Source organism: Stegodyphus dumicola, chromosome 3 (genome assembly GCF_044657685.1).
Source record: "Stegodyphus dumicola isolate Sdum_Otavi_A_Nest chromosome 3, ASM4465768v1".
Classification (NCBI taxonomy): Eukaryota; Metazoa; Arthropoda; class Arachnida; order Araneae; family Eresidae; genus Stegodyphus; species Stegodyphus dumicola.
Window position 1 is genome coordinate 85,909,818 of NC_140770.1, and position 15,727 is coordinate 85,925,544.

The 15,727-nt window shown below is 31.4% G+C and overlaps 1 protein-coding gene across 2 annotated transcripts in view; it reads left to right on the forward strand.

Moving 5' to 3' along the window:
* The window catches only part of LOC118199800 (metabotropic glutamate receptor 6-like), a 391,939-nt gene extending 377,290 nt beyond the window's left edge, over positions 1-14,649 (forward strand). For both annotated transcript variants that reach the window (XM_085813044.1, XM_085813045.1), the window contains exon 7: positions 8,852-14,649. In XM_085813044.1, coding sequence (XP_085669170.1) covers positions 8,852-9,030 — 179 coding nt within the window. In that variant the 3' untranslated portion in view covers positions 9,031-14,649. The remainder of the gene's footprint in view (positions 1-8,851) is intronic.
* Positions 14,650-15,727: the final 1,078 nt, after the last annotated feature.

Below are 15,727 nucleotides of genomic sequence, written 5' to 3' on the forward strand. Positions count from 1 at the left end.
ATATCACAAATTATATGCAGATTAACTAAAGACGTAAAAACCTTAACCGGACCATAAAAACTATATAATTCAATCACTTTCAAAGCAAAAAATGCAAAAATGCACAATTTGTCAACATATAAAAATAAAATTAACTAGGCTCGCTGACCCAGGTGACAGAGTGGGAATATATATATATATATATATATATATATATATATATATATATATTGGTGCAGCCAATTGCAACAATAATGGGAGCTGCACAACTAAACGTTAAAGCAGTCCCATATACAAAATTGCAATGTTCTGCGGATAATAACTCGTTCTAACAAGTCATTCTTAAGTTATGCGAGATAAATACGAGGTTCAGTCAAACGGTTAGTTACACTGCCTAAGAAAACAAAACAGGAGCAAAATTTTACAATTACTTCGTTTATATCTTAAAGTTCCATTCAAAATCTACTTTTCAACGTAATTAGCTCAGTTATTCAAGCATTTGTCGAGGCGTGGGACAAGTTTTTCAATGCCTTCTGCAAAGAAATCCCGTCCAGTGTCCGATAACCATTGTTGGGCTGCAGCTTCCATTTCGGCGCGCTCTGAAAGTTCTTGTTTCATGGAACCAAACCCATGGAAGTTAGGAGGTGAAAGGTCTGGGCTATAAGGAGTGTAATTCCACACTTCCCACCTAAACGTTTTCTAAAGGTCACACGTTTGTTTTGCTGCATGCGGTGTTGTATTGTCATGCAGGAGCATAAGGCCGTTCAACAGTTTACCTGGCCTTCGATTTTTAAGTGATTGTCGCAATCTTTTTAGTGTTTCACAATACTTTCGTTTAGTGTTTCACAATAGAAGATGCATTAATCGTAGCGCCCTTCGGTAGGAAGTCTGTATGCACCACGTCTTCTCTGTCGAAAATCAGCGTCATCATCACCTTTCCTGCAGATGGAACAGTTCGACACATTTTTCGTGTCAAGGAACTGAAATGTTTCCACTCGAGCGGGCTGCGTTTCGTCTCAGGTGAGAAGTGGTGAATCCAAGTTACATCTCCAGTCACAATTGTGTCCCAAAACTTATTTTCTTCCGTTTGGTAACGTTGCAGAATTGTAAATGCATTTTCAAAACGCTTTCCTTTATGTTCCTCCGTCAACAGACGTAGCAACCATCGAGCACGAACTTTACGAAATTTAAGGTGATCGGCAATAATTTTATGCACACTTCCATGAGAAATATGCAGTTCATTTGAGATTTCGTCTATCGTTATGCGTTTGTTTGCAAGAATGTATTCATTCACGTGAGCAGCGATTTCCGAATTTGTCGCAGTTGATCGTCTTGCCACGCGCTCAGCTTCGTCAATATGTGTACCTCCATCCTCAAAAATGTTGCATCATTTCGCGATAGCTTGACGTGACATTGCATTTTCACCATACACTTCATGCAACTGCTCATAAATTTCAGTGCAGTTGCACCTTTTCGTCCACAAAAAACGAATCACTGCACGCATTTCCAATCTGGACGCTATTTGCAGCTGTCGAGACATATTTGCAACTGGTTATCAGAAAAACTAAACTTGGCTCGGCGAAGCCGCTACGTCACGCGATAAAGGTACATGTCTGAAGTGTTGCCACACAATGTAATCCAAATAGTCTTAGATGGAACATAATATACGCAGTAGTGCAACAAACGTTCTGACTGATCTACGTGCATATGCACATACTTACAGACATCAAGAGAAAGCTTCTCCTGAATTCATTTTACAATCCTTTTTGGCAAAAATAGTCCTTTATTCTGTCCGTACTGTCATGCAAAAACATCGCTAAAATGGTTTCAAGAGTGGTTGAAATGGATATTTTAATTGGAATTTTGCACCCGAAACTTTTCGCGATTACAATACTTCCTTTACTTCACACAAGGAAGGAAAGAGAGCTCACCATCCAGTGCTTATATTCATTCGGTCTTTAAATATTACATTTAGTTTTTACAGCAAAATTAGACTGTAGGAAAAATCTACAGCTTAATTATTTTTCTAATATTTTATTCCTGAATTTTAAACTTAATGAATGAAACTTCATGCCTAATATGAAAAATTTTTATTGCTACCTGTTTGGAATGAACACGTTAATTTAACTTTTAAAATTTACACGTTACGTTAGCTTTTACAATTCTTTCACGGTTTGGTTATTTAACAAAATTTTTCTCTAAATAAATTAGCAAATTTACTACACAAAGAAAACTTATCCAGAGCAACAACAATTTATTAACAGCTGAAAAGGATTTTATTATTTTCGTTTTGATTTAAAACTCTAATAATAATTTGTAATAATGATAATAATAATTTGTAATAATAATAATAGTAATTTGGTTTTGGTTTTTTTGGGATTAAAGATTTTTCTTAACAGATTTTTTTTAAACAAAGAGATTGAAATAACTATTTAAAATACTAATTTAAATTCTGACTATTTTTTTTATTCATGGTTTTAAATTGAATTTGTGTTCCTTGGGAATGGTATACGGAAAGATTTCTTATTATAAATTATTATGTATTATTGGTTAATTACTTTGAAGCTCTAGCGCAAGTCATAGACCTTTTAGTTTACTTTTAATTACTTTATTTTGAATTTATACAGATTTCTATGTCCTCATTAATTAACGTGGCGGGATTCCCAGTAAGCCTACACTACGGAAAATTGCCAACACAAAACTAACCGTTTATATATATATTTAGCTGTTATCATAAGTTTCATGAAAATAAATGTTGTTATCTTTGTTATAAAATTTTTAATCAATTATAATTATTTGTCCTTGATTTTTATGTATGGCAACTTTTAACAAATAACAACAATATTTTTATTTTTCATCGCAATAATTTATTTCTCTTAATAATAACATTTAATGGAACTTATGATAACAGTTAAATATAAATGTTATTATTAGACTAATCATTTAAATGTTGTTTGTATTCATTGGATAGATGCAGGTTATTTACAAATTTAATAATTTTAGAGGAAAATGTATTCGTTGAGAACATTGCATTACATATCTAGCTTTGGCAACAATAAAAGAAAATTCTGAAAATGCATTTGAAAACCAAATGCATGAGAAACTTCTGTTGTATAGCAAAAATCTATTTTGGACAGGATTTACGTAAAATCCATTCTTAGTGCTCGTCTACATCGTGGAATGAGTGACTATGGAAAATTTCAAATCAATGGGGTGTATAGTTTCGGAGATCGCGTGATGAGTCAGAGGTGTTTCGCTTATATATAAATGTTGTATGATCTTAAATTCACATCGGTATTGATCGGAAATTAGTTGACTTTTCAAGGGGAACAAACCGACTCGCGTTCAATGAACAATAATTAATAAATACGAGGGTGTTTCGTCTTTTACTCAAGTAAGAATGGTTATGCCAAACTGGCGAAATAAGTTAGGCCAAATAGTTCCGTGAAGTGATGGGATTTAGAACCAAAGTAGAGTACCAAAGAACTCATTCTGAACTAAGCATTTTCGCTAATACAAATTTTGAGTGAAAAGCAATTTATGTAGTAAAATTTATAAATTACTTGAGTTAATGTCCTCCGAAACTTTCGCTTTTATGCATGTTAGTTCAAAACTATTTGTATAAAAATTAAATAGTGGTAATCTTAATTGGAATCATGAAATAAAACTCAAAGTAATTGAAATAAACATTAGAAAATTAAGAAACATAATGCTATCTTTGCAAAAACAAATCAAATAATAAAAATTGAAAAATTAATATATATATATATAATAAGAAAAAATGTGAAATGTACATAAAGATATAAAAGGCTAGAAAATGCATTAATTAACTTATGTTCTTTCTAGTAGAAATTCTGGAAAGTATTCTCTTCGGTGTCTCACTCAGAAGGGGTGTGTGTCCGAAATTTCGTTATCGGCTGCGAGGATACTTTGAATTATTTCAGGTGGCGAAACTTGTGAGAAGTAATTTATGGGACGTGGGAGGGACTAGGAATGCTTGAGGGACGTTTGTTGCGGAGTTCTTATGTGAGTAAAAACGTCTGTTAAAATTTTGAATATACTAACTAGCGAATGGAAGTTAATTATTTTCTGACTAATTGTCGTGTCGGAAGGAAGAAGAAATTTAGAAAAGGAAAAAAGTAATTCTCACTGTCAACGAGCTATTTGACAGACTAAAGATTATGAAATAGGCTCATTTTTTTAGTAACAGCATAAGAAATGTCTGAAAACAATTAGCTTTTTACATTATATACAGTTTTGTAATTACACTATGTACAAATCCTCCAACTCATAGTCATCCAACTTATACCGCCTTCTCAGGTTTAGGAACATATTATCATATCCCTACCAGTTAAATGATTTAGAGTGCGTATTTAACGCCTGCTCTTTTAAGACAATGGTTAATAAATCGATTAGGTATTAGATTATCAATATTTCTTTAGTAAGTTATTTATATATATATATGGAGTTACCAAATGCTTATGTCACTTTCATCTATTGCCAACAACCATGTTCATTTCATCTTTTATCAACTTTTCATTTCATAATAGTAAATCTCTATAAAGTCTGTTTATTAGCTAATAACTCAATCATTACTACAGCTATCGTCACCAAACTTTCTATAATTTCTGGGCCCTGGAAAAGATCGACGTCCTTTTTTTCCAAAAACCAAAAGTAGCTAAAATCAGAGATATTAATTAAAAACTCAGAAAAACGATAATTTTCTCACTCATTTTTCTGAGTGGCAGCAGTCTTGCAAGCTGAAAATCTGCTTTGTTTCGAAACTTGTTGCTACTGCTTGCTCTCAAATCGTAGGGTTTGTTAATAAAAAAAATTCTAAGTTTTACTATGAAATAAAACTAGTATTGATAAATATTAAATACATTATTGCTGATTCTAAAAATTTGTGGGAAGGCCTTTTTGACTGTGAACGACTTTAATCAGCTGAGGTATTAATTAAAACTTCCGAAAACATTAATTTTCGCATTTATTTTTCCGAGTGGCAACAGTCTCGCGCGTTGGAGATAAAAATGTTTTATTTCGGAAAGCGTTGCTACTGCTCGCTTTCAAATCGTAGAGTTTGTTAATCAAAAATTTGTAAGTTTTACAAAATCTCTCTCTCTATATATATATATAAGGAAGAATGTATGTTTGTAAGTTTGTTCGCGTTATTGATTTCTGATTAATTATGAACACTTTTTGCCATATTTAAACAACTAAAATTGAATATATTGGTTGGATGGTGAAATATATATATAGGGGAAAGAAATATTGGATGAAACTTGAGCTTTTATGACCATTAGAAATACGAAAATCACTAAACACTGCGTGCCGTTGTTGCTGATATAATGAGAGAGAATTAGACTATATTTTATCAAAGTTTTTATGTGGGTTTCATTAGCATCAGATTGAAAAATGTATGACTGTGAATCGCATTTTTTGCATCGCTATTGGAAAATAATTACAATGGTATCGTTCTCTCTGTTGTTAGATACAATACTCACAATTTAACTTAACTGGCATCGGGTACTTCCGATAGTTCATAAATAATTTATATTAATTTATACCTATCTCGTTCTCTTTATTCGGATAAAAGCATACAGATATATATAAGAACTTTCAAAATTTTTCAAATATTTTTAAAATCCGTTACATACATAGTATATTATTATACTACAATAGAGCAAATCACCAAATCCTTTTTAGATAGGTAACAAATACTCAGTATGTCTGCAGTTATTAAACAACTATGCGATAATCCTTTTTCTTTGACACGCATGTACTAGGATAAGCACTGTATTATCGATGCTGCGGCTGTGAATCGATGATATAGTTGGGAAGGTCCTGGGGATTAGTAGAGAGAAGGGACTCAATAATTTGACTAAGCTTTGACAAAATCGCATAAAAGAGTCATATGGAATTAAATTCGAAGAATGAATTGTAATTTTGTATCGGGAGATCGAGTTATACGATATTTCAGAAATTCTTTTTATATTTTTATTCCCGTGTTTACATGTTAAATGTACAGATCGGTAAATAATTATTTACTGTACGTTGTTTAAAAACTGCATATATTTGAAACTATTTTTCTCGGCCTTTCTGTTAACGCCTTACTAGGAAAAACTTCCTCTTAACTTAATTTTAATTTCCCGGATCCTCGTAGTCTCTTCCCTTCTCACCTTACTGGGGAAGAAGCTGATTAGCTGCGAATGTGAACATGATACGAATGGTTATCGCTTTAACATATACCTTCTTTATCCTATATATTTTCATTCAGATAAACCTGAGTACAATCTCGCTCTTTGAAGCTAATTTTGACTGATTGCCAGATCATCTCGATAATTGTCTCTGGCGTGGTGTGTCAGAAACTATTACCTAACAGAGGTAATCATTATTGTCTTCGGCTCATCTCAGCATTGGCCAACTTTCCAAAGCTAAGTCCAAACAAATATATCGACTGACGCATAGATATCTACCGCATCATCAATGTAGAACAGGAGAAGCATTTATGAAAAATGGAAAAGAAATGTAAATAGTTTGTTTATCTTTGTTTCAATTTAATTAAATTTGGTATTAGCTGAATGATTTTTTTTTCGTTATAGAATTTCACGATGTTTCACGGAGTTACGAATAACCCTGCACAGCTACTGTTTTTCGTTTTACTTAATAAATAGAAATATGCTGCTTTGAGAAGCTAATTAATAGTAGTTTCATCGCACAGTGTTTCATGTTGTAACAAATTATAATGAATAAATAAATAAATTTTCTAAATTACATTATAGGAAACACGTATTTGACATATCAATGAAACTATCAGAATTTTTAGAATAGTTCTGGTCCTTTTCAGTCCAAATAACTGGATTATGGGTTGATTCAGATGATGAAAATCAACCTGGATCGTTCTATCAAAAGGAGGAATGTTTTAATTTAGGGCTTATCAAGTTAAATTGACTTACTCGTAGGGAAACCATGAATGTCTGGTGGAACTTATCTTTTTACTGCAATCTAGTAACTCAACGTAATTACGACTTAGTTATTATTTTTGCAAAATTTTCCTCTACTAAATGGCGTCGTCTGACATATTCTATTTTTTATTATCTGAGTAATAAAATAAATCTCATTAAATGTTCGCATTCGTATTTTTGTTGAACCTTTATGAGGATATTATGCAATATTATGATTAAATTTCCTGCTGACCATAAATACGAGTTAAAATCAAAAACCTTATATTGGTATTTCAAATAATGCCGTTCATTAAAAATAAATGGAAACATTTAATAAATTTTAAATGTGCAAAATTCGAATAAATCTACTTCTATTTGCTCTTAATCTAGCATGAATACTCTGCACATGGGGTACCTAGTTTTTATTTAGTCTCATGTTTTGGTTAAAAAGGGCGTTAGCCGTTCTCGAAACGGCATTTTGATTCGTCCACTGTAAAGGGCTGTATCATTTTTCAATTTGTTGCCACCAAATATTATCCCCCTGTGTTATTTTAAACAGTTAAATGAAGAGGAACCTACATGTATTGTTTGCATGTTCCTTGCATTGTGAAAAGGACGGTACCTAGGGTCATCAAATTTTGAACAATTTCCATGTGCACCTCAACCTCACCGAACATTTGCACCTCGAAGTCCGAATTTTAGACTTCATATTTTATAAAATTTTAATTAATTTTTGATTAACATGCGAGCGATTTTAAAACGAGCAGTGGCAGCACTGCATGGAATAAAACATTTTAATAACAATAAAACGTCTGCAGCTCACAAGACTGTACATCGGAAATTGTAAAGATATGCTGCTTTTAAATATTCTGTGATTTTGCTGAATTGATTTTTGTGTGGTGTACGAGCAAACAGCATGATATTTAATAATTGAAGTTAACATAAAAAACGTTAATAAGAGAAAGACAAAAAAAGTTTTGCAAGCCATCTTAGTAAGAAATATGAACAGTAATGTTTTGAACTGAGAAAAGACTGAAAAAGTAGAAAAATGTTACGATAACACTTAACACTGCATCGGGAATCCTAAGCATATGCAGCTATAATGTTTTTAATGATTTTATAATTTTGCTGTTGAACTGTATATGGCGTAAAGGAGAAAAAAATGGTGATTAATATTGAAGCTAAAAAGACAAAAAAGATGGATTACCAGGATTGAGTGCAACAGGAGACCGGTAAACTGTAGCGATAGCGTAAAAACCTTTAATAAATCCTTATCGCTAAAATCTTAACCCATTCAGATTTTTTTCCTGTTTTTACTCTTTTGCTATTATTTTTTAACATTTTTTTTAAAGTTTAACGGATTTTCGGTAGTATGAGCTGGTATCACTGCAAATCTTCGGCAGAATATGTTTCTAGGAAGATGACCATACTTCAACAAGTATTACCTCGCCGTGTGTGGTTTAGATGATGAGCATTTCCATGAGACGATACGCTCTCCAGAACTGTTCAGAATGCAAATATTTTCTAGGGGCTATTTTAAGTCTCAAGTTTATATTTAGTAAACACAGGTACATTGAAGGATTCAAAGAAAGAGTTAGAGAAAATAACTTCAGATATTTAAATTAACATTGCTTAAACGTGATGCAGTGACAATGTGGACAGTTGCACAAATGGAAGATAAAGTGCTAATAATGTGTTGTTCAAATATATGAGACTGAAGAATGAATAATGTTTCAAAATAAATCCAAATTGTATGTTTTATTGTTCTGTAAACTAAAGACACATTTGGATTTCATTTCAAGGTCTTGGTTTGGTTTCAATGTCACAATCGTCAGATATTCATGGCCCACTCCGTATATGTTTTGCATTTCATTTTATATTCTTAACAAAAAAAAGTTTTTACATGTTGACTTTTTTGGTCTTTTCAGGTTCATGTGAAACATGTGAAGTAAACTGCAAGTCAAACGCTGTTGTGCAAGTCATTAAAGGACACGCAACTTGCGGGACGCAGACTTCAAGCGATGCAGCTGAATCCAAGATATCTCGATGCGTCAGTTGCACATTCATTGGCTGCGGGCGAAACAATGGAAGCAACATAAAACTTTGAAACATACAGATGCAGAATTTTTGCATCTTGTTGCAGTTCAGTTTAATTTGAATAAAGTTTTTGAGTATATAAGTAATTAATTATGACATGCAAGGCAAATGCATTTCTTGCGGTGTAGGATGATCCCCATAAGAAAATGATTGAGTATAACTTGGACTTAATGAGAATACAAAAGGTTCGTAAAATATGAGACTGAAGAATGAATAATGTTTTAAAATAAATTCAAATTGTGTGTTTAAATGTTCTTTAAACTAAAAGTTCAGTAAAAGAGAGAAAATAATTGTTCAATATAAATGCATTGCTCAATCTGTATAATTAGTTATTTTATGTCACGCACATAAAATCATCACTTCCTTGTTCATTGTTGTGAGTATTCGTGATGTGCTCTAATAACACAACTTTGGTGTTGTTCACTATACTATGTTTAATGTAAGGAATTGTACATTATGATCCTTCATTTGAAGTTTTTATTTCGGTGTAGAGATGATTGTGATGGTGTTTGAGGTTCTGATGAATAGGATTCAGAGCCAAGCTAAAAATCAGTTTTAGCAAATGAAGATAGACAATGTAAACGCCATTGAGAAAAAGAAATAAATAAGCAAATAAATATCTTTAACGTATTGATATTACGTATTATTCATTAATGTAAAAACATATTGTAGGTTAGAAAATCTAATTTTTGCCGAGCATGTATTTATTTACAAAGACGAGTAAATTAAAATAGTCACTGCATGATAATGCGAAAAAAGGTTAGTTTGGTGTTTCCGCGTCTAATTTGATTTTGGTTCAGTAGATTATAGCAAAGCACACTAGGGCTGTCTATTTAAGGGGAGGAATTATTTCGTGGAGGCTTTTCGTGTTTAATTTGTATGTAGTATATTGCGTAAAATCATTTCAGAGGTGACATTTCTTAAATTTATTCAGTTTGCTGAACAGAAAAGTATGCGGCTGATATTTTAGTAGTAGTATAGATTGCTTGATGAATGGAGATGAAACTATACACTCTTTCATCAGATTTATAAATAGTAGAAAATAACAAAAAGGTAAAATATAAATTATTTGTTTTCATGGAATGAATGAGCTTATATTAATAAAATTATATTTTTTGAATATATATTCTACAGAATGCAAATCTGAAAATATGGCTAAGTGTTGCAAAATAGCGTATCACAGGATGTCCAGTATTTAGTCCCCAAGCGAAGTTAGTACTCATTTTATTGCCCCACTTAGTGGATGAAAGGGTTGACGTCAACCTTGCCCAGTACGGGGATCGAACTCCGGACCTGTGGTGCTGCTGTGCAGTGCGCTAGCCACTGCGCCGCTGGGCCTTAAGTGCTGCAATATAAGAAATTAAATTATATAATGCACTACACATTTACCTTACCATAATTTTATTCTTTCAAATTACATTTGCTTCCGTCTAAAAATACTTTCATTTTCATGGTCATAGAAAACAAAACAGCATTTGTAACAAAGTATATTAAATGGTAGGTAAGTAAAAATCGATGAGATCATTACAAAGAAACTGTTTTCAAAAATTGTATTAATCATATATGTAAAACTGATCAAATGTAGAACAATTTCCAAAGATTCGTTTCTGCCACCTTTCTAACTTCATTTAAATATTCAGTTATTTTATTATTATATTTATAGCTTCATTTAAATATTCAATTAGTTCTCTCTAGCATTCATCTCATTTTAATTAGACTTAACCAGACTAAACTAGAATGAATTGAATTGCTTATTTCTCAATAGGAGAACTTGGAAGTGAATTAATCCTAATTTTTCTTTTCTTTTTACACTTGCAACCGGCTTGTTCGATCGGATATCTCAGTTAATTCAATCTTAACAGAAGTATTTTAGTTAGTTATCCTGAATAAAAGAGACCGCACAGCGACAGATAAAATCAAGCTCAGTCCCTTTCAGCTGTGCGGAACAGAAAAAGAAAAGAACGTTTTACAACTTGAGTAAAATTAGAAAATTAAAATTTTAACAATGTATTTAGCACAAATTCCTCAATATCCCGTGCTCAGATTCAAAGTTTATGACTAATCACATCTAAATATATATGCAACTGTATCTGCAAAAAACATCTAGTATCTTTCCATATTAGCAGTATAAATTGTAATTATTTACGAGAAAGAAAGAAGAGCTGTGTAATAAATTAAAAAGTGTTATTATAATGATGTTTTTAATTATATGTAAATTAGATAACATGACAACCTGGTATAAAGAAGGAACTAAACTTTAAGAAATATTTTTTTCTTATTCTATATGTATGTTTAAATGAATATGGCATTTTCAAACCTGAAGCCGATTTGCTTCAACAGATATATTATGCATTTTAATTTTAAATAGAACTTAAAGTCTTAATAGCGAGTACAGTCTTCTAAGGTAACATGCCGTTTCCTTTGGATTAATTGTGCTAATGATCCCAGGTGAGACATAATTTCAATCTGCTGCGAACGTCGTGTGCGTTATTATTCGAACTGGTACACACTCTAAAATACTGAGTCAGTAAGTCATACATTTTGAAAGCATTATATAGTTAAACTCCAATCTGCCTAAGCGGAAGTAGTCTAAACTTTAAGCATGCAGCAGGAATTTCCTCTCCGGCATTTAACACAAACTCATAATGCTGAGTAAACGCAGCAGCAGAATAAAATAAACAACTAACGTTTATTGGACTCTTCAAATTTAAATACAAACTCAAATTAATGAACACGGATTTACTTACATTTCTCGAGGGTATTATAAGTGACACGCAAGGCCAAATTATTTACAGTCACAAGCTAAATTCTATCTTAGCGTCTAGCTTACCTGCTAAACAAGATCTTAAATATGAAAATCTTCAAAACAGAGGTTATCCACTCTCATTGCCAAGAGCATACATAAGTTTGCTTGGTGATGAGCTCAGTCAAGCCTTTCTTCTTTAATTTAAATTCTTACTTAAAACTTCTCTCATTTACGTATCCTGTTGGAAGCAGACGAAGCAATATAAGTAGAGAATACCTGTTAACGAAACAAATATGTATTATTTAAAATAAATCTTATAACTTAAAAAAAAAAAAAAAAAAAAAAAAAAAAAAAAAAAAAAAAACCCTCCGTCTTTTCTTTATGACTCAAAGTTATTACGTACTTTGAGTTATTGTACTTTGATATTATGTAAAAAATTAAAATACAGCTGTTGCACTATGAGTATATCTTAATGGTGTTTATGCAGTTTGAAATTTTTACCCGTGTTATTAAGTATACAGAGGTAAAAAAATAATCTTTAAGAATTACTAAACGGCAACTTATATTCTACATGCCGCCCAGACAGTGGTTAGGCTGCGATACCGAAGGGACCGTGTTCGAATGCCGGAGAAGGCATGGATGTAAAAATTAGGACAGAAAAATTTAAAAACTAGACATCCATGCCGGAGAAGGCATGCATGTCCCTTCATAGGAGGCAATGATGGCCCACCCATTAGGTGGCTCCATAATGAAGAGACACCACATCTGGCCTTAAAAGTGGCCGATGCCGGCATAGGCCAGTGCCCACCATTAGAAAAAGAGAAAAAAAAAAAAAACTTCTATTCTACATTCAGGATTTGGGTTGCTAACATACATTGCTTTTTGTCGAAAGAATAAAGGTTTTGAAAAATATTATAAAGGAAACATGAAAAATAAAACATCAATTCTATAAAATATATTTCTTCCATTCTACGATGTCATCTATTGCAAAACCCACAAATCTTTCCCTACTTGAGTGCCATCAACAGAAAAATTAAATTTTGAGTCTAAAAAGATGACATAGATGAAACAAAAAGCTAAAATGTATTTGGCAATTATTTCTTTTATAGTTGATTTCAGTATGCTAACAGAAATATTATTTTTATTTAAATTAACATTTCGTAAAAAATGTACCATTCCAAGATGCCGTAGATTCTCGAATTCTTTAGATGGATAAAGCGAGTATCTGTGGAATAAAAAAAATCTGATATGGACAACACATGACTTCTTTCTGAGGTCAAATAAATTATACACATTTCTTGCTGCATTTCATTTAAACTTATTTCCTTGAATTTCGTTACAGATATAGTTCTCATTCAATTAATTCAATTACACTTCGCAGCAGGGCAAAAATACTTAACACCTCAAAACATTTTCATTAAAAATTGTAAAATGCAGAACATCATGAAATAACAGATACAATTAAAAATCTTTAAATAAAAAACAATTTTTACAATTAAAATTAAAGTTTTAACCAAAAGAAGCTATTCAGCCAGCGACAAGGAAGACAAAATTTCCGACGCATTGAAAGCTTACTTTTGGTCCCTCCTGGAAAAAAGACACTGAAGCTTTTTCACATCTGACACAATTCAATAATTAAAAGTTTCAGATGCCAGATTCGCTAGGGTTAGTATCACTCAAACAACTTTTAAATTGTTGATAATTCTACAACTATTGCATGGAGCGTAACTAAAGGCATAAAATCCATAACCGTAACATAAGAACAATATAATTCAATCACATTTAAAGCAAAAAATGCACAATTTACCAACATATAAGACTCAAAATCTGAGCTCTCCGTGCTTGGTAACAGAGTAGGTACATATACATGATATATAGGATTGGTGCGGACGATTGCAACCAAAAAGGGGCTGCACAACTACATGCTATAGCAGCGCCATATGATAGCAGCTCCCAAAATGCAATTAAAAATTCATGTATATATTGTTTTTGTACCCAGCTGTACCATGCTGCTCCTGTTTTTGTACTTAATAGTTTCATTGACATAGAATTTTAACCATTAAGTTCTATCGTAAATATTTCGTACTATAACAGGAGTTTGACCTAGCACTGCAACGTCTAAAACTGCAAGTTTTAAAAAAGTTTAATAAAGCCTTTTTATTAATCACAAAATGTTCAAAATCGCAATATTTTTGGTATTCAAATTCTAATCTGTCTCTGCATTTTCAATGATTAAACTGATTTATAAAGTATTGTTCTTTGCTGTTTTAATTCCAGTGTAAGCTTGTCTACATCGTAAAGAATAAAAAAGGAACAAATGCCTCTTTTAATGCTAGATAAATGTTTAGAAAAAATTAACATTCATAATCAGTATATAATTAATCTCCATAAAAATCATTTGTACAATTATCTTGTTGACATGTCAAAAATCTAGTTGATTAGCTGTGACATTAAGATTTGTATATTCTGTGTACTGATACGAATTTTTATGCATGCTTCTGATTTTAACTTATGGAGTTCGTTAGAAATTGTCTACATGTGTTTTTATTTGGTATTATCATGCTATCTATTGAATATTTTCTTTTACTTACGGCATATTAATTAAACTTGCAGTAAATTGAACTTATTAATTGCCCTCGTGTTTTACTATATTCATCTGAATAAACTAAAAGCAGGATTACAATTTTATTGTAGTTTTTATTATAAAGCTTTATTAAATTTATTGATTTAAAATATTATCAATTTTTTATTGTAAACATATCATTATTTATTATCTCAAGTAATATGTTAAAACAAGGAAACACTTTCTTCCTTGTATAATTTGCTTGAAATGTACAAGCATTATGTCTTTCGTGAAACCGTTCATTATTAAATAAAATTTATAAAAATTTTCTTTTGTCTTATTGCCGACATTTTGAGATAATTTTGAATATGTATCCTTTTATATATTCAGTGCATATGTATTCATATATTCGTCAAAATATAACCAAACTCTTACTTTCCTTTTTTCATTCATAAAATATTATCTTATTTAAATACAAAACGGAAGCTTTCCGGAAATTCGATAAAACAATTCAACGGAATAATTTAATAAATAATAAACTAAATTTATGCAATTTACTTTTAATACAACCGTAAATAACTTAGATTAAATTTTATTTATGAAGGGAAATGTTGTATTCTTGATTGTAAAACTGTTGTACATCAGTATTAAACTTGAATACGATCAGATATAGTTTTGCATAATTTCAAAATCAGTTAAATATTGTACTGTGGTTTAACTGCAATAAACGTAGTTGCGAATAAATAAAAATTAGTTTTATCAATTTATTTTACCTAACGAAATCATGACGACATTTTAAATTCCTCATTAAAAGTATTTAAATTTAAATAATTGCTTAGCCTTACACAATATTTCACAGTGCATAGATAATTTCTTAGCATCCTTTTTCCGACCATTTTAAAGCTATGCGAGTTTTTATTTTAATCAGCAGACGTGAAAATTGGGCAACATCTTCTCCTGGCCTCGAACCCTGGATTTCTCGAATATGCGTCGATCATGCTACCAGTTACACCACAATGGCATGCGTAAAGGAGAAAGAAAATACCTTATAACATTAATGTACTGTTTGCTTGAATACCTTAAATGGTTTTGAAATTACGAACTTCTAAAAATTTGAATACTGAGCCAGGCCTAATGGATGCTGCTTGTTGACATTTGAAAAGCTGGTGCATCAACTGTTTAAGTCTTTCTACCCGATGTGGGTAAAATGTAGTGATAAAAATGTGGTTTTTTATGGAAAAATTATTTTAATTGTTTCATATCATAATTCTGATATGAAAATGGATTTTTAGACATTTTTGAATTTTATAGAATATTTTATTTGTGAATATGTTCTAAACTCGCATCTTGTCCCAGTCTTGCGTGCTTACATTAAAATGAATGATAATACAAGAGAAT